Below are 24,288 nucleotides of genomic sequence, written 5' to 3'. Positions count from 1 at the left end.
ATTTTGTAATCTTATAATTCTTTACTGTGAATTAAAAGCTAAAAGTTATATTATAAAGTTAAAATTATAGTTTTAAATATATAAGCATTGTAGTGACTTATTATTGAATTAAAAAGATCTTTTTCATTAAAATGAAGAAAAAAAACAATTCAGATATAATTTAGTTAAGAAGGTATGTATCAAAATGTAATTGACTGAAAATTATTCATTTATTAATGGACGTAATAAGATGAAGTCTTTAAGGTTTTCGAAATTAAAAGATCTCATACATTACTGGACTAATATTTAGCCTATCCTTAGACATTTAAGTTGATCTTTGTAATCGACTATAAAAATCTCCAATGCAATGTTAAGAAAAAAGAGAGCGAAATGTTCAGTAAAAAAGTACTAGTGATAATAGATAATAGTATTTGTGAAAAGCTTCGATTAATTTCAATATTACTAGAATTTTAAACTTCTTATTAAACTTCTTGATAATAAGAAGCTAGCTAGACGCTGAGAGAAATCATGTAACCATCATGTTTTTACAATTCATTATAAATACAAGGATTTTTAATGGAAGGTTAGGGAAAAATTCTATTTTTTTTGCTGTTCAAAATGACTGTTTCGAAATATTTTCTTTGTTGACAAGACTGACATTAAAATACACTAACAAAGAATGATATAAAGGTTAATAATAACTAAAGCAAAATAAGAAGGCTCAATAAGGCTTCTCATTTGTTCAAAATTACTGTTTCGAAATATTTTTGTTGTTGACAAGACTGACATTAAAATACACAAACAAAGAATGATATATATCGGTAAAGCGGTTAGCGGGATCTTAAGGTACAAAAAAAGCCATTACTTTCATAAATTGATTCATAACAATGGCTGAATACTTCTTTATATCTATCTATCCCTCTCTAGATACATTAGGTAAGGTATAATTCTAAACTTTGTAGTAATTAACCTTGTTAGTAAGGAGTTTGATTTTAAAAAGTTACCCAGAATAAGGAATCTATTAAGAGTTTACAGTAATTATAAAAAAGTGATAAAATTTAAAAGCAAAACTTCGTGTAAGCTTTTCAATCTGAAATTATTGTTATTTTAAGTAAAAATTATTTGTTAGCTTTACTTTTTCAAATATTTTTATTTATAAGCTATTTTTTACTTCCATATTAATTTTAATATTCTTTTAGTTTAAACATCATTTTAATTGCAATTCCACAAAAAAAATAATTTTCTAAAAATTTTCTGTCGTCTTCCAAATAGAGAAATCTTGAAATATTTTTACTTAAAAAATCTAGACTTTTATTATACATACAATTATAAAAAAAAATTAAGAACCACTAAATAATATTATTTTAACCTTTTTTCAGCATATTTTTGATTTGAAATATTAGTAGATTTGATTTTTTTACTTACATTATAAGCTTTTATAAAATCTATTTATATATATATAGGCAAAATCATATATATGCATGAACCCTCTATGTATATAGGTGGTTTCAAGCAACAAGTAAATAGTTCTACCTTTGGCTTGAACCAGTTTAGGGTATTTCATGATTTTAAACATTTTTATTTAAGTTGATTTTTTTTTTAAAAATGTGATTTTTAAAGTTCTTTATCAACGAAATAAAAATTTTATTTCAAAGACGACATTTGCGGTCAAGTTGAGCTTTCAAGAGGTCAAGAAAATTGTCTTTAATTCTGTATTATTTTCATCATTTATAGCTATAAAAATGAATAAAAATTTAATTTTTATCAATATTTCTAAAAATTTAAATATTTTGCTAAAATATTAATGTTAATGGAATGCTTTAAAGTTTTTTAGTGATATTTACTAGAGCATGAAGTGTAAAAATTTTGATATTTCAAACAATTGTTAGATCTATTATTGTTCTATATAATTTTGACAAACCCTACTACATATAGTGGCTGTTTACTACATATACCTACTAAACTACCTCTCTTTCTTTCTCTATATATGTAATATGTATTATATATATATTACTAAATAGCGTAGTAGTAAATATGTAGTTTTTATATGTGCTACATAGAGGTAGAATTTCTCAGTTTTAGTTACATATTAAATTATACACATGCCAGTGTTCAACTAATATTAAGTTACTTATAAAGAATAGAGAAAATTTTTACAAAAACAACAATGAACAAAGTTAAAAATAAGATTAAAATAAACTTTTAATAATAAAATCAAAAGATTTTTTTTATGAGTCATAGATTTTCGCTGTAGGAAAACTTAAAAGTTAATTGTCCTTGTTTTTAAAATGTATGTCCTAGCTTTTCTATAATTTATTTTTTTAGTTTAATCATTCCTATTCTCATAGAACAGCAGGGAGGGGGGGGGGGGGGACATTGGGCTGTTTATTACACTAGTCCATAAAGTTTTAAATGACGTTTTCTCATCAACGTTTGTTGAATTTTGATTAGTTGGTTTATTAATTCGGATATCCAAACGTTTCAACCGCTAATTGTAATCTATATAAGGAGTAATTTTGTGTTTCATCATTGGGGATGTGCATCAATTTATCGTCCATTGTCTTATCCCTTTATATCCCTGATAGAACAGTGTTAGATTAAACATTATTTGTTGACTTAATTTGGACTAAACCAAACATAGTATCAGATTACCTCTAGTTACAGTGTAGTGTTGTATTAATGGATATAGAATACGTGGATATTGCGACAGGGAAGATTTTTGTCGTCAATTTAGGTTGCTAATATAGTCCTCAGTTATTAGTCAAAACGTTCCTCCATTGTCAGGAGAGGGGATGGGGTAAAGTCATAAGCGGGGATTGTAAGGGGTGTCGTTTTTATTATCCAGCTAGGAGAAACATTTTATTAGGGTATGCGAGAATTTTTCACAATATCCACGTTTTCTTTATCCATTGTTATATTTAAATAATATTTAGAATTCTTTCACAAATATCAACATTTTTCTTCTCATAAGTAACCGGATGTTTGTCTGTCTTTTTGTCTGTTGTACCTAAAGATCTCGTTAACCACTGAACCGATAGGGCTCTCCAATGCAGTGGAAGTTCTTAATGTCCCATAGAAGGTCTTTTGAAAGTGGAAGGTCAAGAACTACTTACTATCTTCTTTAACTGCCCCTAAAGGTTTCTTGGGACGTAGCCGTTATTAATGGCTAGTAATGTATAAATCATTATCATATCTTAGGGAATATTTTCATTATTGAAAATGTTGCAATATCTAAAACTACCGGCTACGCCACTATTGGCACTTTTAATGTTTGTTTTTTATTTCAAATATATAACTTGAGAAATAATTTCTATGTTGCGTTCAAGTATCAACGCGAAAAAAATTTTTCTTGATTTTTTGTGACTTCTCTTGGGAGGGAGGTGGCACCCTCCCCCAAAATGGTTATAAACCTTCCCAGGACCTATGTGAAGCTACCCTGTTAAGGAGAACCCGATCGGTTCAGCGGTTAGCGAGATCCTTCGGTACAAACATACAAACACACAGACAAACAAACATCCTGTTACTTCATTATAAGGATTGTTTTATTTTGATAGTCTTCATATTTATTTGGCATAATATTGTGCTTGTTTTCAATTATGGAGCAATTAGATTAATATCATTCATTAGTGAAGCATAAACATTTAACTGATACATACATTATTTAGAACTACTTAAATCCTCTCAGGGACATTAAGGGATAAGACAAATGCTATACATCCCCAAAGGTTGTAGACCAAATAAAAATAATAAAAATTATTGGTCGAAAAGTTTATGGACAATGCTTCTTTGAACCATCTAATCAAGATTTAATGAAAGTAATAAACGAATAAAAAGGTGTCATAGACGTCCAAGGGGGGAGGGTAAAGTGGCGATTACCCCCCCTAAAAAATTTACCCCGGGGGTAATTTTTTTGGGGGGTAAACAAAATTTACCTCTACCAACAGATTTCAGGGGGGGTAATTACCCCTCCCCCAAGCAAATTTTACCCCCGGGGTTAAAATTTGGGGGGGGGGGGGTAAAAAAAATTTGCGGCCATTTTACACCCCGCAAAACCGAATTACCCCCAACTTAAAAATTTTTACCCCCCCCCCCAAAAAAAAAAGCTTGGACGTCTATGAAAGGCGTTCATAAAACTTAGTGAAACTAGTTTAATTCAACATCCAATGTCCCCTTCTTCCCTGTAAACGTCTACACTGTAATAAGTTTTTTTAAAGTTTAAATACAATTCCAATTTTCAACCATCTAGATTATTTTTACCACTCTTGGTCCTGGCTATTAAAAGTTTCTGTACAATTAATTAACATCTATGCTAAATTCCATTAAATGTAAATATTAAAACAAATAAAAGAACCTAGCAAAAGTGCCCGACTCTGATTATGATGTAAAAAAATTAGCCAATGAGAGTTTAGTATACACTGTAATTGACTAATGGTAAAATTTATAGTGGCCTCTCATTGGCAAATTTTTTTTACTTCATAATCAGAGTCAGACACTTTTACTAGGTTCCAAATAAAATCAAATAGAAGTTTTATAAACTTGAAATATTTTTTATAGTGTTATAATATTTTTCTTTAATCTGTTAGTTTGTTTAGTTAGAAAATAGAACTATATATTTATTGATATTCTATATGTTTAGTGTGAATAATTTGAACGTGTTGTTCGGGTAGGTTGAGCTTTTCAGGGTAGCGACATGCATGTCTTGAAGTGGTTTCGGACTATAAGCCTTTAATTCAAGGGGTGATTATAGAAAGGCAATAAATTTATCAAATAGGTTTCGTGATTATTTACCTACTTAAAAAACTATTCATTTAATCTATAATTCTATATTTTTCTTGATAAAACCGCCAATGCATTTAGAAATTTATAGATAATCTAAATAAATGGAACTTATCTTAACTAACTGATGAAAGGACAGACTAGCTATTAAGTAACTACGGTACTTATAAATGATGCACAAATTTAATCATAAAATTCTTTAATTTCAGAAATAACAATGCTCAAATGAATTAAACAGGCGAACAAAACAAAAATCTACCAAGCACAAATGCAAAAATTTGCCTAGCCATCTTTAACATTGTGAGTTGATAGGGGATACAATCAGATGAAACAAGAAATGGGAAATACATTGTGCGGAGCTAGGAGCAGATCTCAGGTTCATACATAGATAGATAGACAGACAAAAAAGACAGATAGGTGGATAAACAAAAAATATATAGACATATATACAAATACAATTACGGACAGACAAGCACATATAAAAATAAATAGATAATCATATAGACAGACAAACAGACCGACAAACAAATTGACAGATAAACAATATGACATGCAGACAGACAGACGACAGCTAGTCAGACAGACAAAAAAGACCGATTGACGGACAAAAAGAGAGATAGGTACTCAAATATTTTAGATAATCAAATAGACAGACAGACAGATAGGCAAATATACAACAAACATACAGACAAAAAAGACAAATAGACAAAAAAAGACAGACTAACAAACATATATATACATAGATGATTATATAGACAGACAGACAGACAAAAAAATATTTATATACATAGATAGATAGACAAATAAATAGATAGACCAACTGAAAAAAACATAGATAAATAGGGATACAAATAAATAGATAGAACAGGTGTTAAATCTTGATATCACAAGATGACCTAGAAATTGTTTAGGGTTCTAGTCCACCCAGAGATACTGTTAGCTTTATAAAACTTAGATAGATAGATAAATAGATGGACCTACATATGATTTATTTAGGGTTCTAGTCCACCCAGAGATACTGTTAGCATTATAAAATATTGATAGATAGATAAATAGATGGACCTACATATGATTTATTTAGGGTTCTAGTCCACCCAGAGATACTGTTAGCTTTATAAAATATAGATAGATAAATAAATAGATAGACCTACATATGATTTATTTAGGGTTCTAGTCCACCCAGAGATACTGTTAGCTTTATAAAATATAGATAGATAGATAAATAGATAGACCTACATATGATTTATTTAGGGTTCTAGTCCACTCCGAGATACTGTTAGCTTTATAAAATTATAGATAGATAGATAAATAGATAGACCTACATATGATTTATTTAGAGTTTAAGTCCACCCCGAGATACTGTTAGCTTTATAAAATTATAGATAGATAGATAAATAGATAGACCTACATATAATTTATTTAGGGTTCTAGTCCACCCAGAGATACTGTTAGCTTTATAATATATAGATAGATAGATAAATAGATAGACCTACATATAATTTGTTTAGGGTTCTAGTCCACCCAGAGATACTGTTAGCTTTATAAAAGCAATATTGGACCAAGATTCTTATGATCAGGTTAGTATTTAACACTTGCAGCGTGTTGTTTGAAGGGACAACCGCAGGAGTGACAAACTTCGTAGTGGACACTTAACCTAACCTAACCTATTTTAAACATATTTTTTTTAAATGCCTAACCGCTTATTTATATATTCATATCTTTTCATAACCTTTTCCGAGTATAGAAATACTTGATTAACTTAATATTTTAGACACTCCTGCATTTGTCCACTCCGACGTTTGTCACTCTGACGTTTGTCACTCCTGCGTTTGTTCTGGAACCGTTTATATTTTAACTTTCCTCAATTTGTCTGTTTATATTTCTGAAACGCTAGAGTTTTTACTTGAATATTCATATTGTGAGACTTGAAGCTAACTTGAAAAAAGAATTATAGGTTCTTGTTCTCTATAAAAATATACTTTAAACTTAGAAAATGTGTTTTGGAATATTTCTGAAAATAACGGCGCTTTTTAGAGCATAAAGATTTCAAAAAGTGTGTGTGATGACTTTTTCGTCTATTATTTTTTATTTTTTAAGTAGATTTATTTCTAATAAAATATTTCTTCCATTCTAAACAGATGACCAAACATATTCTTTATTCATTAAATTTTTTATTCAACAGATTCTAAATATTTAACATCTTAAAAATACAATTTATTTAAATAAAATTTTCACAGTATAAATCAGATTATCAGATGATGACCTGATTTAATCTTCAAAATCCCCGCCCCCTTTTGACAAATTATGCTTATATTTAATAATCTGTCATAATAACTTCATAATTAAAATAGGGTAATATTTAATAAAAAAACATTTTTATCAAATAAATTCAAACATAAATAACTTTTTTGTCTGTAGAGATTTTTGATTTTTTTGTCAAATAAAAAGGTTTTATTTTCTTTATACTATAAGCTACGTTATTAAAGAAAATTCGGGTATAGTCCTTTCCATACGCATCACAATCAAGAAATGTGAAAAAATGACAGATCGCAGCATTCTAAAAATGCTTTTGTGAGGAGCCAAAAAGTATTTCACCTTTAAAACTCAGTTTGGTACTTTTCTTAGACCTTTTTCTAAATTAATATTGAAATTCTACGATTTTTTTATACAAAATAGATGATTTATTTTAATTTTTCTTGATCAACATTTTTCACACAAGGCATTTTTTGACACATTTTAGAGATAATGAAAAACACCTTTTACAAGTTTGATGTGCTTTTGTACAGAGAACAAGGACATATAATTATTTTTTTTTCTGTATTCCTTCTGGTTGTTTCTGAAAATCGGCAAACTCAGTTTTATTTGACTCACACTGGATATATTTAAAAATAGTAAGACTTTTATAAACAACAACAAAAACCAATGAAAAAAATCAGTCTAAAAAATGAATGCTAAAGTGCGTGATAGATAGATTGAAAATAAAGGGTAGGGGTAGTTATACGTTTGTTTTTTAGTATTTAGGCCAGGCAAGGTTAGGTTACATAGGGTAAAGGAAGGGTTTTGCACCCCACTTGGAGGGGTTAGGCATGGGGACAAAATCTACCCCACCTCGTATTTTCAATTTTATCAAAAATAAGGGGAGTGCTTGTTGGATAGTCACTTTGAGGGAAAGTGCCAAAATCAAGAATTCCAATAATTTTAGGAAAACAGAATACCATTCCATTGGGAGGAAGATTTTAGAAAATTTCTCATCGAAAACAAACAGGTAAAAATCATCTATTAATTTATACTCCAATTCTTAATTAATCTTGCTACGATAGATGCAATTTATAATATGATATGTTATGTAAATTTTATTTTGAAATGCATTGCATGAGTAATAAATGTTTAAGTATAGATGTATAACAAAGACAACTACCTTTTTCGTCTGTTAGCAAATTGCTTTTTGCTCTTTTGAAACGGGTTGGCTGTGTTTCCATTTCCGACGCTATTGGTTGATATTAAAAGACCCAACTGAATGTCGGCACAGAGTCCTCTCCCCGTTAACATACACTTATTTATCACCTGCCCCCTCTATTCTTTTACTTAAATGCACGTGTAAATAAATTCTATCTATCTATTTTAGGGTTCAGTACTAAACAGCCTTGATTTCTGTCTTGCTGTGGAAAGATTGCAATTAATGATTCAAGATGAACAGAATATTGACAGCAACAAAATTTTACAAGATAGCAGGTAAATTATTGAAGGTGTATCTATCTAGCTAGATGGGTAAAGAGATTACAAATCGTGTTTTAAAAATGTACGTAGAGATTACGTGAATCTTATCTTTTATAGTAGTTGAGAAAATCACGTTTCCTCCATTCTGTCTCTAACAGACGAACAGACGGTTATTTGGAATTAGAGAGTAGCTTCGCTACTAAAAATTTTAAATAAGAAAGAGCGAGCTAATTTGCCAAAGAAATAAATTTCTAAGATTGACTTCTCTTATAGATTTTATACCATCTATTCTTATTTAGAGCTCAACGTCTAGAAAAGATGAAAGAAATTGGACAAATCTACCTCTCAGTACATAGTAAACAATGTATATCTATGAATAATCAGGTATGTACACTAAATCTACCTCTCTGTACATAGTAAACAATGTATATCTATGAATAATCAGGTATGTACACTAAATCTACCTCTCAGTACATAGTAAACAATGTATATCTATGAATAATCAGGTATGTACACTAAATCTCTCTCAGTACATAGTAAACAATGTATATCTATGAATAATCAGGTATGTACACTAAATCTACCTCTCAGTACATAGTAAACAATGTATATCTATGAATAATCAGGTATGTACACTAAATCTACCTCTCTGTACATAGTAAACAATGTATATCTATGAATAATCAGGTATGTACACTAAATCTACCTCTCTGTACATAGTAAACAATGTATATCTATGAATAATCAGGTATGTACACTAAATCTCTCTCAGTACATAGTAAACAATGTATATCTATGAATAATCAGGTATGTACACTAAATCTACCTCTCTGTACATAGTAAACAATGTATATCTATGAATAATCAGGTATGTACACTAAATCTACCTCTCTGTACATAGTAAACAATGTATATCTATGAATAATCAGGTATGTACACTAAATCTACCTCTCAGTACATAGTAAACAATGTATATCTATGAATAATCAGGTATGTACACTAAATCTACCTCTCTGTACATAGTAAACAATGTATATCTATGAATAATCAGGTATGTACACTAAATCTACCTCTCAGTACATAGTAAACAATGTATATCTATGAATAATCAGGTATGTACACTAAATCTACCTCTCAGTACATAGTAAACAATGTATATCTATGAATAATCAGGTATGCAAACTTTAATTTTAATTTTAATTGTTAACATCTTAAACATTTTTTTATAAAATGAACACAATTTTTATTTGGCCCAGGAAAAGCTTTGCATTTTGGTAAAACAGATTTTTAATCAATAGCCTGGTCAAAAATACATCGCCTTTTAACTGATTCTTTGCAATTGAATTGTAATTTTTGCCAACTTTCACTTAGGATTTAACACTAAATAACACATAAAAAGTTTGGTTATAATTGAATTGATGTTGAATAAATTTAGGTGATGATGGAGGAACTTTGTGCTGACTTAAGAGACCTGACCTTAGAGGATATGGATGATGCCAATGCACAGCTGTTAGCTGCTAAATCTGACACCAGAGTTTGGAAATCTGGGCTAGACCTTCAGTATGGGTAAGCAAAGATTGTAATGATATAATTAACAGCTGTTGGCTGCTAAATCTGACACCAAAGTATGGAAATCAGACCTAGACATTTAGTATGGGTAAGCATAGTTTGGAAAAGTATATAGCACAGCTGTTAGCTAATAAATCTGACACCAGAGTACGGAAATCAGGCTTAGACCTTCAGTGTGGGTAAAAATAGTTTGGAATATTATAAAGCACAGCTGTAAGCTGCTAAATCTGACAACAGAGTATGGAAATCAGGAATAGAACTCCAGTGTGGGTAAACATAGTTTGGAATATTATAAAGCACAGCTGTAAGCTGCTAAATCGGACACCAGAGTATGGAAATCAGACCTAGACCTTTTGTATGGTTAAGCATAGTTATGAAAAATGTAACGCACAGCTGTTAGCTGCGCTAATTCTAACACCAGCAGAGTATGGAAATCAGGGCTAGACCATCAGGATGGGTAAGTCTAACACCCTATTTTAGATCACAGTTTAGAATGTACTGTTGTGTATTTTTGATTAAAATAAGGCTAACTGCACCTTTACCCGAAACTTCTTTATAAAAAGTATAAAAATCTTGGTTTGGATGTTAAAAACTTTTTTTTTAAATGTTGACAGTAGTAAATAGACTTATTTTTGTTTTATTTTATTATATATGTATTTGATAAAATAAAAAAAACTGTATCAAATGCACTGCTAAAGTCATGAAAAAAAAAATTAAAACCTGTGATTTAAAGAAATAACTGACACAACCATTTTTCTTTTTCAGCCGCTACCTGTCCACGAAACCAACACAAAAACTACAAGCTGTTCTTTTATCAATTATTTAAACAGAGATAATGTGATAAAAAGAGTGAACAATCAACTCAAAGCAGCTCAAAATTTTCTTCTGAACACCCAAGATGTGATTCTTATTAAATTTTTCTTTTTGTATTTTGTAGGGATTTGACAATAGAAGATAAATACGATTTTCAACCATTATTGCCATAAAATATAAGAGTTGAGGAATGATATATCTGCTATTGTCTTCTCCCTGCCTGGTATTTTGCTAGTCTTGTGACAACTGCAGCTTTTAAACAGTATTCCCATTGAAAATAACCTTTTTGTTAAACTTAAAATAGAATCTTTCAAATAGTTTTAAGTTTACTATAAGGCTTTGATATTCCAAATCATTTAGCATAACAATCTGTGCTAGAAAACAAACTGGTTAAAAGGTTGAACAACTAATCTAAATAATCCATTCTTTAAAAATTCAATTTTTGATATTTCAAATTTTTTTTGAAGCCTCATATAATTTTTTACACTCATTTGAACCATAACAACATTGATTTTTATTTTTATGTCTAAATTCAAAATATAAGCACAATTTTGAACTTATACTTTGCTGGTTGCTGGAAAAATCGTTTTTCTTCTTTCTTGCTTAGATCTTACCTTTTAACTTTTTGTCATGTTCTAGCACAGTGTAGAAATAAAACAAAAAAATGTTATTGAAAACAAAGCCATGTATGTATGTATGTAAATTATTTATTTCAAAAAGTGTTACATCATCAATGTATGTATATTTATATATTTTAAGATTTTATAATAAATTTTCTAATATCTATTACTATATTAAGTGTAAAACTGTCTTGAAGGTAAACACATATAAATTGATCTGATCATATATATTCTTTAAAGAAAAGCCTTTCTACAAGTAATGTGTGTCTGTTCGACTTAACGCTTATTTTTCAATAATTAAACATATTAATTTCCAGCAAATTTATCTTGTTAATTTAGACATGTTAGGATTGTCCTATCGATTTTAAACTTTGCATGATGATTCCTATACGATAAACGTAGCAACTTTATAATCGTTACCATAAAGCCAGTACGTCCAATTAAAACATGCTGTTTTTTTACCTTTGTAACAATAATTATCTTTGTGATATAACTATCCTATTCATCTGACTTTTTGAATATTTGTTCCTTTTACAACAATGTTATAAGAGAAGCATGTCAATAATTAAGTTCTAAAAATGTAAGTGTGCCCTTAAACAGTATCCTGTATTTAAGTAGTTTTGAAAAAAATTCACTTACAATTTTGTTTACACAGTTGCAAATTTATTTTCTGCTTATTTAGCTCTGACACTCTACAAGTGTTAATATTCGTTTTTTCCTACGGTTTCAGAGCTTCGCTTGTATGGATGTTTTATCCTTGTTATTATATTCAATGATATAATTAAAGTATTTTATTTGAGCAATGTTTAAGGCATTATTAAAGGAAAGATTAGTTTAAAAATCACAGAGAATTATCAATCATGATATAAAAACATTTCCATTATGGCTTCGAAACTGTTTAATATCCGCTGAATCAGAACCGGTTCTTAGCTATAATGAAAAATAATGTAAAGCATCATATTAGAGAAAATTTGCCTGGAAGTAAAAATCATAAAATTACTATCCGTTAGTTAGACGGGCCTTAAGGCTAACAAAACTGGTTTCAATCTTGTAATTTTTCATTTTAAGATCTGTGGAAAGCTGTATATAATACGATGCGGTAAATAGCTATTAAAGCAAATACATTTTTTTAGCTTTGGAAGTTTTCAAAGGCAAAAAGTGGCAAAGCTATTTTATCACAATTTGTATTTTGATATGAACTTTTTAGTACGTTATCTATACATTTTAAAGCAATTTGCGTTAAATGACGTACTTTATGAATTGAATAGCGACTACGCCCCCTAGAAGCCTCTAGGGTCACTTAAGGTAGGGGGGGGGGGGGGAATTAGAACATCCATTTTTATTTAAGTTTTAACAAGAAAAATAAAAATTTGGGAGAAGTTTTATCGGGAGGAAGAAGATACCCTCTCCTAAAATAGATAAAAACCTTCCCTGAACCTATAAAAAGCTTCACTCTCAAATATAACCATATCGGTTCAGCGGTTAGCTAGATCCTTCGCTACAGACAAAAAAAGTATATAGTATGGCGTTGCTACAAAAGACCAACTCTACAAAAGACCAACGCCTACAAAAGACCAACTAGTCGGTTCTACAAAAGACCAACGCCTACAAAAGACCAACCCTACAAAAGACCAACGCCTACAAAAGACCAACGACTACAAAAAATCGTAGAGCTGGAGGGTCTATAGCTGCAACTGGTGTAGCATCATATTTGTATTTATCAAATTAATAAATATAATGAATATAATGTATGCTTTAAATAGATTTTAAGCGACACAATTACAAGAAAAAAATTGTAATTATTTTTTTGTATCAATGTAATCAAATAATGGCTTGAAAATCTTCTAAATTTTAAAGAAAAAATCTTCCAATTTTAATGATATCCAATATGGCGATTAAAACACAAGGACAAAATTCAAAACCGAAATTTCTTTCTTGAATAACTTTGTCCACAGGCTGAATTTTAAAATTCCGTCCGACAGTTTGTCCAAAGTCTGTGTTTGCTACGTAACGGAATAGTTTCGAACCCGATACAACCTTGCTTTTAAAAAATTGACCCTTTTGTAGTTGTTGGTCTTATGTAGGTGTTGGTCTTTTGTAGGCGTTGGTCTTTTGTAGGCGTTGGTCTTTTGTAGGCGTTGGTCTTTTGTAGGCGTTGGTCTTTTGTAGAGTTGGTCTTTTGTAGGCGTTGGTCTTTTGTAGAGTTGGTCTTTTGTAGGCGTTGGTCTTTTGTAGAGTTGGTCTTTTGTAGCAACGCCTATAGTATATAAACTTTTGTAATGTAGTGGAGATATAAGCAGCTAAGTTTAATTTAGAACTGTTATACTTATAATTATAAAAACCTAGAAAAAAAGACAAACATAAAATTAGTAGCATAGCTACTCTTTAATTTGCTTATTATTTGATATGGATACTGACATCATCAAGATCACAGGCGGATTCAGAACAATCTGAAAAGAAAATGATTTATCATAAGGCTTGGCGGCTACGTTATGTTGGTTTATTCTAAGTCAGTTATAGTTAGGTTAGGATTGTCCCACGCCAATTTAGGTCCCCTGCAGGAAGCCAGGGGCTTGTGTAAAGTTTTAGTTTATTTTTTAATTATCATTATATATTTTTAAAATTTCATGTGTTAATGTCTTTTTTGACCAAATCATATACAGGTTCCTCAATAATGGAAAGCATATGCAGGAAATGCAGAGAGAGAGAGAGGATATTGAGCTAATTATTACACTAGTCCCCAAAATTTTTCTTATTTGTTAAGTCAATATCTTTGGGGACTCTTGTTAACTTTTGATTGTTCGGTTCATTAAATTGTTTGTCCAAACGTTTTAATCACTAATTATACTCCAGAGAAAGGATGAATTTGTGTAATAACATTAATCTATCTACCATTGAGTTATCCATTTAGATCCCTGATGAAATGACAAACACTTTAATTGCAGGTCCTTTGCTTTGATTATACCTGATCTTGGAGTTTTGTTAATCTGTAGCTTTTCCTGTCTCCAATCCATGGAGTTCCAATCTATATCCAATCTTCTGTCTTTCCAGTCCTTCAAAGTTAATTTACAAGTTACAAGGGTTAGCCATTCTAACAACAATTCTACGAAAATTCACGAAACCTTGTGGAGTAAGGTTGGAGGATATCTTGTTTTTTTATGTAACTGAAGAGGGGTGGGTAAGAAGGGGAGGAAAAGGGGAAGGGGGTTGTGGGGAAATTTTCCTTTAGAAATGTTTGTCAGAATCACATTCCCCTTTCCCTGCAAGTTACAAGGATTAACTAATTTGCCTCCAAACATTTAAAACAAAAATAAATATTGTTCACATTATAAAATAACAAGAATGACAACATCCATAAAAGCGAAGCTCTGAAACAGTATGACTAACGAACATTAACACTTGTAGAGTGTCAGAACTGAATAATCAGAAAGTAAATGTATAATAGTCGAAGCAAAATTGTAAGTATTTTGTTGAAGATGTGCTTGATACAGGATAATGTTTATGGACACACTCATATTTTAAGGACTTGATTATAGAGTTTGTTCGCTTATTTTATTGTACTTTGTTATCCCAGGAATCAATATACCAAAAATCAGACCAATCGTATAATTAGATCACATAAAAATTTGTTGTTAAAAAAGTAAAAAAATCAACATGTTTAAAATGGACGTACGGACATTCTGTAATGATTATTTTTTAGATTTAAGTCTTTGGCTGGTTTTAGGCTATTTTTTTGCCTATCCAAACACAGAGGTGATAAAGGCGCAAAAGCGATCAAGATACTAGGGGCGTAGCCTCTATGTAATTACCATTACAGAGCTAGCGTAAAACTTGGAGACCTTACAGTTTAGGTTCGAGCAGTAAATGTAAAGAATAAACTTCAATTTTTTCTTAAAGAAAATGTCCATAGAAAAGTATATAAATATAATTCACTGTGGGCTATAATTGAATCAAGACAAAAGTAAGTGCCGAGCCCTGGGACCTATGTATGGTGAAAATAGACATAAAACCATGATTATTCCAGGTAAAACCAAAATATTTCAGCGGGGGCTTTTTGAGAAAATTAGATTTGAAAATTTCAAGTTCAATTTTCACCCCCTAGGAGTTGCCGCATAATCATGACAAGAAAAGCAAATATTATTTATTTTAAATTTTGAACAACTTTGCTTTTATGAAGTCCTTCTTAAAACCTCTCTATTAGACTAAATAAGTTTGAAGGAATTTTAATTAATATAATAGATTTGAAATCTGCATAAAATTTTAAGGGTTTTTTATTAAATTCGTTTTTTATTTAATTCTTTATTTAACGGCGCAAATACGATTTAAGTTAATTTATTTTGACCAATAGGAAAGCTAGATTGAAACCTACCCGCGGCGCTCTAATTGGTTGAATGATGTACGACACTTAAGCTTCTCCAATCAGAGCGCAGATAGTTTTTAATCCACCAATCATAGATGTCAAAATTAATTAACTTAAATCGTATTTGCGCCTTTAAATAAAGAGTTATATAAAAAACGAATTTTATAAAAAAAACCTTAAAATTTTATGCAGATTTCAAATCTATTATATTAATTAAAATTCCTTCAAACTTATATAGTCTACTCTCTATATATGATTTATTTTAGGCTGAATTTTCGTGACCTTTGCAAAGCAAGTGATAAAAATGGCCATTTATTAACTCCCTTCAGGAGTGGTTTTATGAAAACTTTATAAAAGCAAAGTTGTTCAGAATTTAAAATAAATAATATTTGCTTTTCTTGTCTTATTTATTTTAAATTTTGAACAACTTTGCTTTTATGAAGTCCTTCTTAAAAATTCTCTATATATGATTTATTTTAGGCTGAATTTTCGTGACCTTTGCAAAGCAAGTGATAAAAATGGCCATTTATTAACTCCCTTTAGGAGTGGTTTTATGAAGAACTTTATAAAAGCAAAGTTGTTCAGAATTTAAAATAAATAATATTTGCTTTTCTTGTCATGATTATGCGGCAACTCCTAGGGGGTGAAAATTGAACTTGAAATTTTCAAATCTAGTTTTCTCCGCTGAAATATTTTGGTTTTATGTCTATTTTCATCATACATAGGTCCCAGGGCTCGGCACTTACTTTTGTCTTGATTCAATTCTAGACCACAGTGAATTGTAATCCATATAAGTCCAACTTTTAGGTTTTCTATTACCTGACGTGCTCGTTCTAATCTCATTCTCTCTTCTTCACGCCGTTTTTCTGCCTTCAATCTTCCTCCTATTGTTGATTCCTACATATTTAGGAAACTAAGTAGTATGATGACTGTCTTTACCTCTGCTTGCTAATCTTATACATATCTCAGCTAAAAATTGCTTTGCAGATAATTTCTTATGACTCACCCTATCCTTACATTGATAAGAACATACACATAGACATTTTATTACTTCTTCATTCACTAGTTCCTTCGCCTTAGACTCTAGTGGAGGGTGGATAGGAGTGGAAAGTGGCTTAAAACCAACCCAAGACATTTACAAAGCTTTCCTTAACAGTACAACCCTATCAGACCAGTATTATCCAAGACCTTTAGCTTCAGATAAAAAAAAACTACTTTATGTTACAGGATAGAGGAACGTAAAAAATTTTTTAATGTTACCAGAAGAACATTGCCATCCTGTGACTCATCAGTATAAGAAATGTTGCCAGTTATATTGCCACTCACTCTGTTGCCATTTGAATAAGGAATGTTTCCATCTGTTGGGGATCTAGAATTGTTATACAAAGGTTTGTTTAGGTTAGGTAAGTTTCTGCAGAGTTAAAACAAAAAGTTTGTTTAAAATCAAGTCAAAATTTAAATTTTATCTAAAATATTTCAACTTCCCTACAAATAAGCAGAATCATATTTCTAAAATTGCTAACCTGGCAGTGTTGCCTTGGCTAAGCCTTCCTCCTGAATGAGAGGCAACCATGTTGCCACCTTGACTTAGTCTTCCACCTAGTCATAAATAAAATTATAAAAAAAGAAAAATTTACTTTTGAAACTTTTTCTTGTTGTTTGCTTTTAAGGGAAGTAATATATAGCTTGCATTCTTCTTTTATTTACCTGAATGTGAAGCAACCATGTTGCCAACTTGACTTAGCCTGCTACCAGAATGAGAAGCAGCAAGGTTGCCAGATGACCTTGGCAAAGGAAGATTCTGGTTGCCAGCTCTATCAATCCCGCCTAATTAAAAACATTTATTTTATTTACATTCTTTAAAATAGAATAAGAAAATAAATGAATATCAATCTAACACTTTGTTAAAGTGAATATATACAACTTATACATTAGTTGATGGTTAACCTGAGTGAATGTTACCACTTGATCTATTATTGTGGCCATTTTTGCCAGTGTTGCCACCTGACAAAGAACTTGGCATCTGTTGCTCCATTCCACTTGCCTAATTAAAAAAGAATCAAAGATATAAAGGTAAGAATCATTGATTGGAAAGTGATGCTTTATCCTCACTAAAAATGCCAGATCTCGTAATATTGTAATTTTGGTGCAGGTCATTTTTTTTATATATCTCAATTTAGTAAAGCTTCAAAATTAAGATAAGTATTTTCAACTTCTACTGTTTTGTCCTTGTGTTATGGTCAAATCTATTTGCAGGTGGAAATAAAATGTTTTAATATGTAGAGAAGGATTATGACCTCAATATCAAGACTGTTTCCTCCAAGAATCTTGGCTTGATCCTTATAACAAAACAACAAAGTATCAAATATTTTTAGTAAAGTTTTCTATTAGTGCTGATTAAGTTTTGTGCTATTCTTTTGTTGAAAATTAATTTGAAAAAACCCTTCAGAGAAAATAATTATATTTACTGATTATTCTTTCAACATAGAAAATAACATAAGGTTGGAAAGGTGAATTTAAGATGCCCCAATTTTGCAATGGCGAAGCTCTAGAATGACAATAATAAAAAAATTCTTACTTCTCTGACACCTTTCTTCCAAATCATTTCCAATCTATTTCTTTCTTCATGATTATTTTTTTCTTCATCTTTTCTTGATTTCTCCATGTTCTTATCTTCAGCCTCTTTCTTAAGTTTCTCTATGCATTTGTCTTCTTTTTCTTGTCTATGTTCAAAATATTGAAGCATATACATTTTAAACCACAAGTAACACATCAAAATTTAAAAAAAAGATTTTTTAGGTATTGTCAATAAGCTCATGAAAAAGGACATATTGCAGTTTAAAAATAAAAAAAATTAAAAATTAAGTTTACTTAATTTGCTTATTTTTCTCTGTTTAATTTGAAGATTTATTCTAGTTTAAGGTTGGTCAACTTTGAACTTTTAAATTTTTAATTTGCCACTAAGGAGAACCAATCATGTTGTCTCCTTGTCAAAAGACATCCTATAATAAACTAGTGATTTGACAATGTATCATAAGTTTAAACCCTAGACTAGTCTTCAAATTAACAAAAACAATTTTAATTTGAAATTTGTTACCTTTTTAATTCTTTTTTTTCTCTCTTGGCTCTTTTTTCTTCATGTTGACTAAAAGACAATCAGTCACATATACTTAATAAGTCTTAAACATTTTGAAAATAATATTATTCAGTCAAATATACAAGTACATTGGATATTTAGGCACATACACAGATATCTAAACAATTTAAAAGAAGGATAAAAAAAAACTTACTCCAGCCATTTTTCATACTCTGTTCTTGGTCTCTTAAACCAATCATAACATCCCTTCAAATGCATATGACCTAAAGAAAGTAATTTTGAGTATTGTAGCTAGGCACAGAGTATGTGAAAGTCATGGAACTTTTTTCTTCATTGCATATTTTAAAAAACATTTTCTTTAAATCAATGGATTTCTAACAAGTTCATCACAGAAGGAAAAACAGGAGCTAGATATTATGCCTTAAAATTAAGGATATGAAATTAAAGAGTTGGTTGTCTGGTGAGTGTCAATTACCTTCTTCATCAACAATGATAAGTGCAGAGCAGAGTCCACAACAGAAACAGGAGAATATGAACACACTCAGAGGAACTGTGTAGTACCAAATATTTCATAAGGGGATCTTTTGAAATTATTTGAAATTAACAGATTTTATATAGTAAAAGTTGTCTCAAATATAGGTATTAAATAATAGATTTTATCATTTGAGAAATAAGATTGAAGTGTTATTTAATTGAGCAGGATAGCACAATTAGTCTTCCCATTTCCATCATCTTAAAGGGAAGTCATATCTCTATTAAATTTGGATTTTGATAATTTTCAAAACATCAAAAATATGAAATATTTCCTATGAGCAAAAAGAGAAATACTTGATGAGATTGCTAAAGATATTATAATATATAATTATAATTATAAAGAATGTTTGTCTTCTATAAAAATCTAAAAGGTCTTGCTGTTTCAAAGATCTTTAGAGTCAAACAGACTTCTTTTACATTGGCATTTTGTTAATTTTCAAAATATGAAATATTTCCTATGAGCAAAAAGATATATATTTGGTGTGATTGCTAAAAATACAAAAAAAAATATTAGAATTCAGTCTGAATTTTTATAACTGTATGGATTAACGTCTGTCTTCTATAAAGATCTCTGATATTTTTTATGCAATTCTAGACTTTTACTTTGAAGGTACAACTTGCAGTTGGACAAACATAATCACTTAAAGTGATCGCGAATTTAATTTTTCAAAATGCATTCTCGTTTACCTTTTTTTATATTTTAAGTAATTTTCAAAGAATTATGCCTTAAAAGTTCAATTAAGTTAGAAAAAAATCAGTTTAGAATGCTGAGAGTATTTTCACATGAAAATAATGTTAAAATCTGAGCAAGAATTAAACTAAGAGAAAATAAGCTATTTCTTCGCTTGCAGATAAAAACAAAAAAATTGATACTTAGAAAATATTTTTGTAATATATATCTATTAATATTTATCTTTGAACTTTCTCTAAAATGTAATGAAAAAGTTTGGTTTATTTTATAAAATCATTAATTAAATACCGCTTTGTTTATGCAGGTATAGGGACAAAAGAAAAATTGTTAAATCTGTAGAAAGAATGATATCTAAGAATTGAAATGTTTAAATAGAATAAACAAATAATAATTGCATAAAATATAGCATAAAATATAGCGCGTTTCTATAGTATTTACATAAAAATAAGCATTTTATCATGTAAAATATTCCTCGTAATGTGTCGAATACCTGTCTAAATATCTGCCTAACTCACACACACACACACACACAAACACACTCACTCACTTACATTTCCTTTCTCGTGTTTTCCCCTTCCATTCTCCGTCCCCCCTCCTTATCTTTCGTTTGGTTCCAACGAATTTTGTTAAGTTGAAGTATAGAAACCAAACATTACTGAATATTGTAAAAGTCGCAGTCCCTTCAGTGTATTTTAAGTTGTAAGTTTGGACCAGTACGGGAAAATTTCAATAGCTATAAAAAGTAAATAATTTTATTCCCATAACTGAAAAAACATGTTATTTTATTTCATTTTTTTTGTATAGGTTTATGGCTGACTGATTTATTACCTCAGGAACCATCTTTACATTGTGTTTAGGATTAAGATAAAAGCCTTGCTTTAATTAATGTACATCCATAAATAACAGATTAATATTAAAAGAATATAATTTGTTTGCTCTTTATCTTATTCCATGTTTTGAAGTATTAAACAATCAAGTTCTGTGGAGTCCTATGTATATTTGTGTGTGTGTGTGTGTGTATTTTATACAACCTGGCTCTACTCAGAAAACGCTTATACCTTTAATTAATTCATGTTTTAAATTTCTTTTAAATATTTTTTATAGATTTTATCTATAGTAAAAACTTTAAAATTATGTGGGGGCCTAATCGTATTTTTAGCTCTGCAGTATGATGAAGCTTTTTTAGCAAGTAGTAAATATTGAGATAGGATGATGATGTTCACAAGATCGACAACTATAAATCAGCTGACCTTATACCCATGTTTGGTAATATCGTTTCGATTATTGGTAGAAATCGTTTAATCTCCCCGTAAAAAGATATTACAAACTTTTTTGGTTAGTTTAATATGTATGTAACAAAAGAATTTATTCTACTCTAAATTTGCAAGTAAACTTCAACAAAAAGATTGTTATTTGTCGATTTTGATAGGTTTTAAGATATGTATAATAAAACTCAAAATACATCAATGTTTTCAAGGGAAAAAATTCGTTTTTTTAAAGTTTGATTTATTTTTAAATGGGAAGTATTTAAGACTTAATTCTCAAAATAGTACATTTAAAAAACATTAATTAGTGACATATATCAACTTTTTCCCAGCTTCGTGAACACTTTTACTGGAAAAGTTTGCACCTTGAAGTTAAAGTATTGAAACCTAGCAAACATCCACGCAGTCTTTAATATTTGTGATTTTATTTTTAAAAAGATACAAGTTTAATTATTACTTATTTTTGTCAGACTTTTATTTTTTTCAAATAATTTTTCTATTTGTTTGTATATTCTAGCCTTTTTTTGAATGATCACATTTACCTGAAGATTCAGGTGGGCAGTGACAAAATCTCCATGTTTCTGGGTGTAATAACAAGGAAATCTTGAGGGGGAGGTATAATTCCTTCCATCCTAATAATAAATATATTTCTGGGTGTAATGAAAAGGAAATCTTGAGGGGGAAGTATAATTCCTACCATCCTAATTATAAGATATGTTTCTGAGTGTAATGACAAGGAAATCTTGAGGGGGAGGTATAATTCCTTCCATCCTGGTAATAAATATATTTCTGGGTGTAATAACAAGGAAATCTTGAGGGGGAGGTATAATTCCTTTCATCCTGGTAACAATAATAATAATTACAATAACACTATAGATGTTTAATTACAATCCTGATAGTAGATACGTCTCTGATTAATACTTATAGCTTTCTAATAATGACAAGGTTACTAGATATTAAAACACACACACCCTTATAAAATTGGCACAACTTGGCTAAAACTACAAATATAAAAACTTACCTACTCGTCATTTGTAAGAAGAAGGATATATCTTTTATATTATTATTTATTAGGGTTTAAAGGTTTTTTAAAAGTTTACCTTTCCATAATCTCTATGAAACATTGTACATTCAGCTGATAAAGTATTAGAACATCCTTCATGGTTCATCTTTAACTTAAATTATAATAGATTAATAGAATACTCTTTTTCAGTCTATAAAACTTTTATCCCTTTGATAAAAGAATCATCCTCAAAAATTTGAAAAGCATGCATAAGAATCAACAAACAAAAAATTTTAACAAGAAAACTAACCTGTGTTACAACTTTATCACAGACAGACATCCAAGTAAACAGAATGACATACAGACAATTGCAATTACAGAGTAGCTTTACAATTTAAAATAGGTATACCTTTGTTTCATTGTAGATAAGTATATCAATATCAAATGGGATGTCAACAAGATCATCCTTGTCCAAACGGTTTTCATAACTTAGTTCAGATTTAAATAACTCTGAAAATTATTACATTCTTTCAATATTTAAAAAATGAATTACTATGCATTGGATGGTTTGATAGTTATCCTAACTGTACATATAACTACGGGCTACGCCCCTAGAGGCCTCTAGGGTACCTTCATGTGGAGTGGAGGGGAACATCGACCCCCACTTTCAATTATACAGCATGACCCTCAAAAAAGTATTTTTAAGCATCTGCAGCCCTTATTTCTCAATGAATTATAAAAAAATGCATATGTCCTTGTTCTCCATAGTATTCCACATAAGCAGATATAAAAATATTTTTTTTACCTCCATTAACACCGGAGATTTTTAGAGCTAAAGTTTTGAAAAAGTGACTGAGGAAAAAGTAACTTTTAACATGAAACGACTTTTTTAGCAAAATTAAGGTAGAAATCCTTTTATTTTTGTTACTACCAGAAACTTTATACAAAAATGAAATAAAAAATTTTGTTTTTGAGTAAAAAGCATTTTTTTACACATATTTTTTGAGTCTTTTTAGTTTAATGATATTTTGAAAAACTTACTTATAAGGCAAAATTTTTTAAGATTAAAAAACCAAATAAATCTTTATGAATATAGCAGGAAAATTGTTTTTGTTTCACAACCCTAACTTTAATAACAAAAAAGTTATGAAGAAAATAAAAATAAAACATAATGATTTTTTGTCTAAAAAGCTTAATTAACCCCCTATTAAATTATTGAGATGTCAGAAAAGTAGGCGGAGCAACTGTCATAATTAATCCTTTTCTCAAATAAGGGTTAATAAATAACCTAAAATTTGCAAATAATCAATTCATTCAGTAGTATTTTTTGCCATTAAAAATTTATATTTTTTGGTGGAATAAAAAAGAAATAATTAGTTAACTTGTTTTTCTTTGTGTCTCATTATTCAGTTGCCAGAAAATCATAATATAACCATCCAAAAAATAAGAGAAACAAAAAAAAATTTTTTTTCTCAGTCACTTTTTCAAAACTTTAGCTCTAAAAATCTCCGGTGTTAATGGAGGTAAAAAAAATATTTTTATATCTACTTATGTGGAATACTATGGAGAACAAGGACATATGAATTTTTTTATAATTCATTGAGAAATAAGGGCTGCAGATGCTTAAAAATACTTTTTTGAGGGTCATGCTGTAGTTTTAAAAAGAAAAAGTTATATTTAAAATTTTTGGTATGATAATTTTTTCTAGGTGTGTTTTTCCTGGGAGGGTGGTGGTACCCTCCCCCAAAAAAGTTATATAACTTTTAAGGAACTATTAAAAGCTACCATTTAGGTTCAGTGGTTAGCGATATCCTTTCAATACACACACAGATCCTGTTAATTTATCATAAGGATATGTATCTTA

General features: G+C 29.6%; 2 protein-coding genes and 1 long non-coding RNA gene across 3 annotated transcripts; 1 reads left to right on the top strand and 2 right to left on the bottom strand.

Moving 5' to 3' along the window:
- Nucleotides 1-4,962: 4,962 nt before the first annotated feature.
- LOC145321700 (uncharacterized) lies at nucleotides 4,963-12,746 on the top strand. Its single transcript, XM_080163243.1, has 7 exons — nucleotides 4,963-5,131; nucleotides 6,264-6,332; nucleotides 7,958-8,020; nucleotides 8,381-8,487; nucleotides 8,772-8,856; nucleotides 9,908-10,038; nucleotides 10,807-12,746. Exons 1-7 carry the CDS (start codon nucleotides 5,081-5,083, stop codon nucleotides 10,865-10,867), a joined length of 567 nt encoding a protein of 188 aa, XP_080019369.1. The 5' UTR covers nucleotides 4,963-5,080; the 3' UTR covers nucleotides 10,868-12,746.
- Nucleotides 12,747-12,883: 137 nt separating this feature from the next.
- Nucleotides 12,884-19,541, bottom strand: LOC145321699 (uncharacterized). Its single transcript, XM_080163242.1, has 12 exons — nucleotides 19,407-19,541; nucleotides 19,125-19,194; nucleotides 18,932-18,979; nucleotides 18,413-18,557; nucleotides 18,132-18,173; nucleotides 17,782-17,878; nucleotides 17,542-17,661; nucleotides 17,358-17,433; nucleotides 17,095-17,203; nucleotides 16,654-16,731; nucleotides 14,440-14,527; nucleotides 12,884-13,924 (listed from the first exon to the last, which is right to left on the bottom strand). Exons 2-12 carry the CDS (start codon nucleotides 19,187-19,189, stop codon nucleotides 13,872-13,874), a joined length of 921 nt encoding a protein of 306 aa, XP_080019368.1. The 5' UTR covers nucleotides 19,190-19,194; nucleotides 19,407-19,541; the 3' UTR covers nucleotides 12,884-13,871.
- Nucleotides 19,542-19,850: 309 nt separating this feature from the next.
- Nucleotides 19,851-22,937, bottom strand: LOC145323247 (uncharacterized). The gene is made up of 4 exons (XR_013880891.1): nucleotides 22,834-22,937; nucleotides 22,522-22,596; nucleotides 21,964-22,053; nucleotides 19,851-19,954 (listed from the first exon to the last, which is right to left on the bottom strand). It is a non-coding gene; the product is annotated as an uncharacterized LOC145323247 (long non-coding RNA).
- Nucleotides 22,938-24,288: the final 1,351 nt, after the last annotated feature.

The sequence above is a fragment of the Acartia tonsa genome, chromosome 6, assembly GCF_053477335.1.
Source record: "Acartia tonsa isolate MP-2025a chromosome 6, ASM5347733v1, whole genome shotgun sequence".
NCBI classification, from domain to species: domain Eukaryota; kingdom Metazoa; phylum Arthropoda; class Copepoda; order Calanoida; family Acartiidae; genus Acartia; species Acartia tonsa.
Note: the sequence above shows the minus strand (reverse complement) of the source record. Positions and strands in the feature narration are given on the sequence as shown.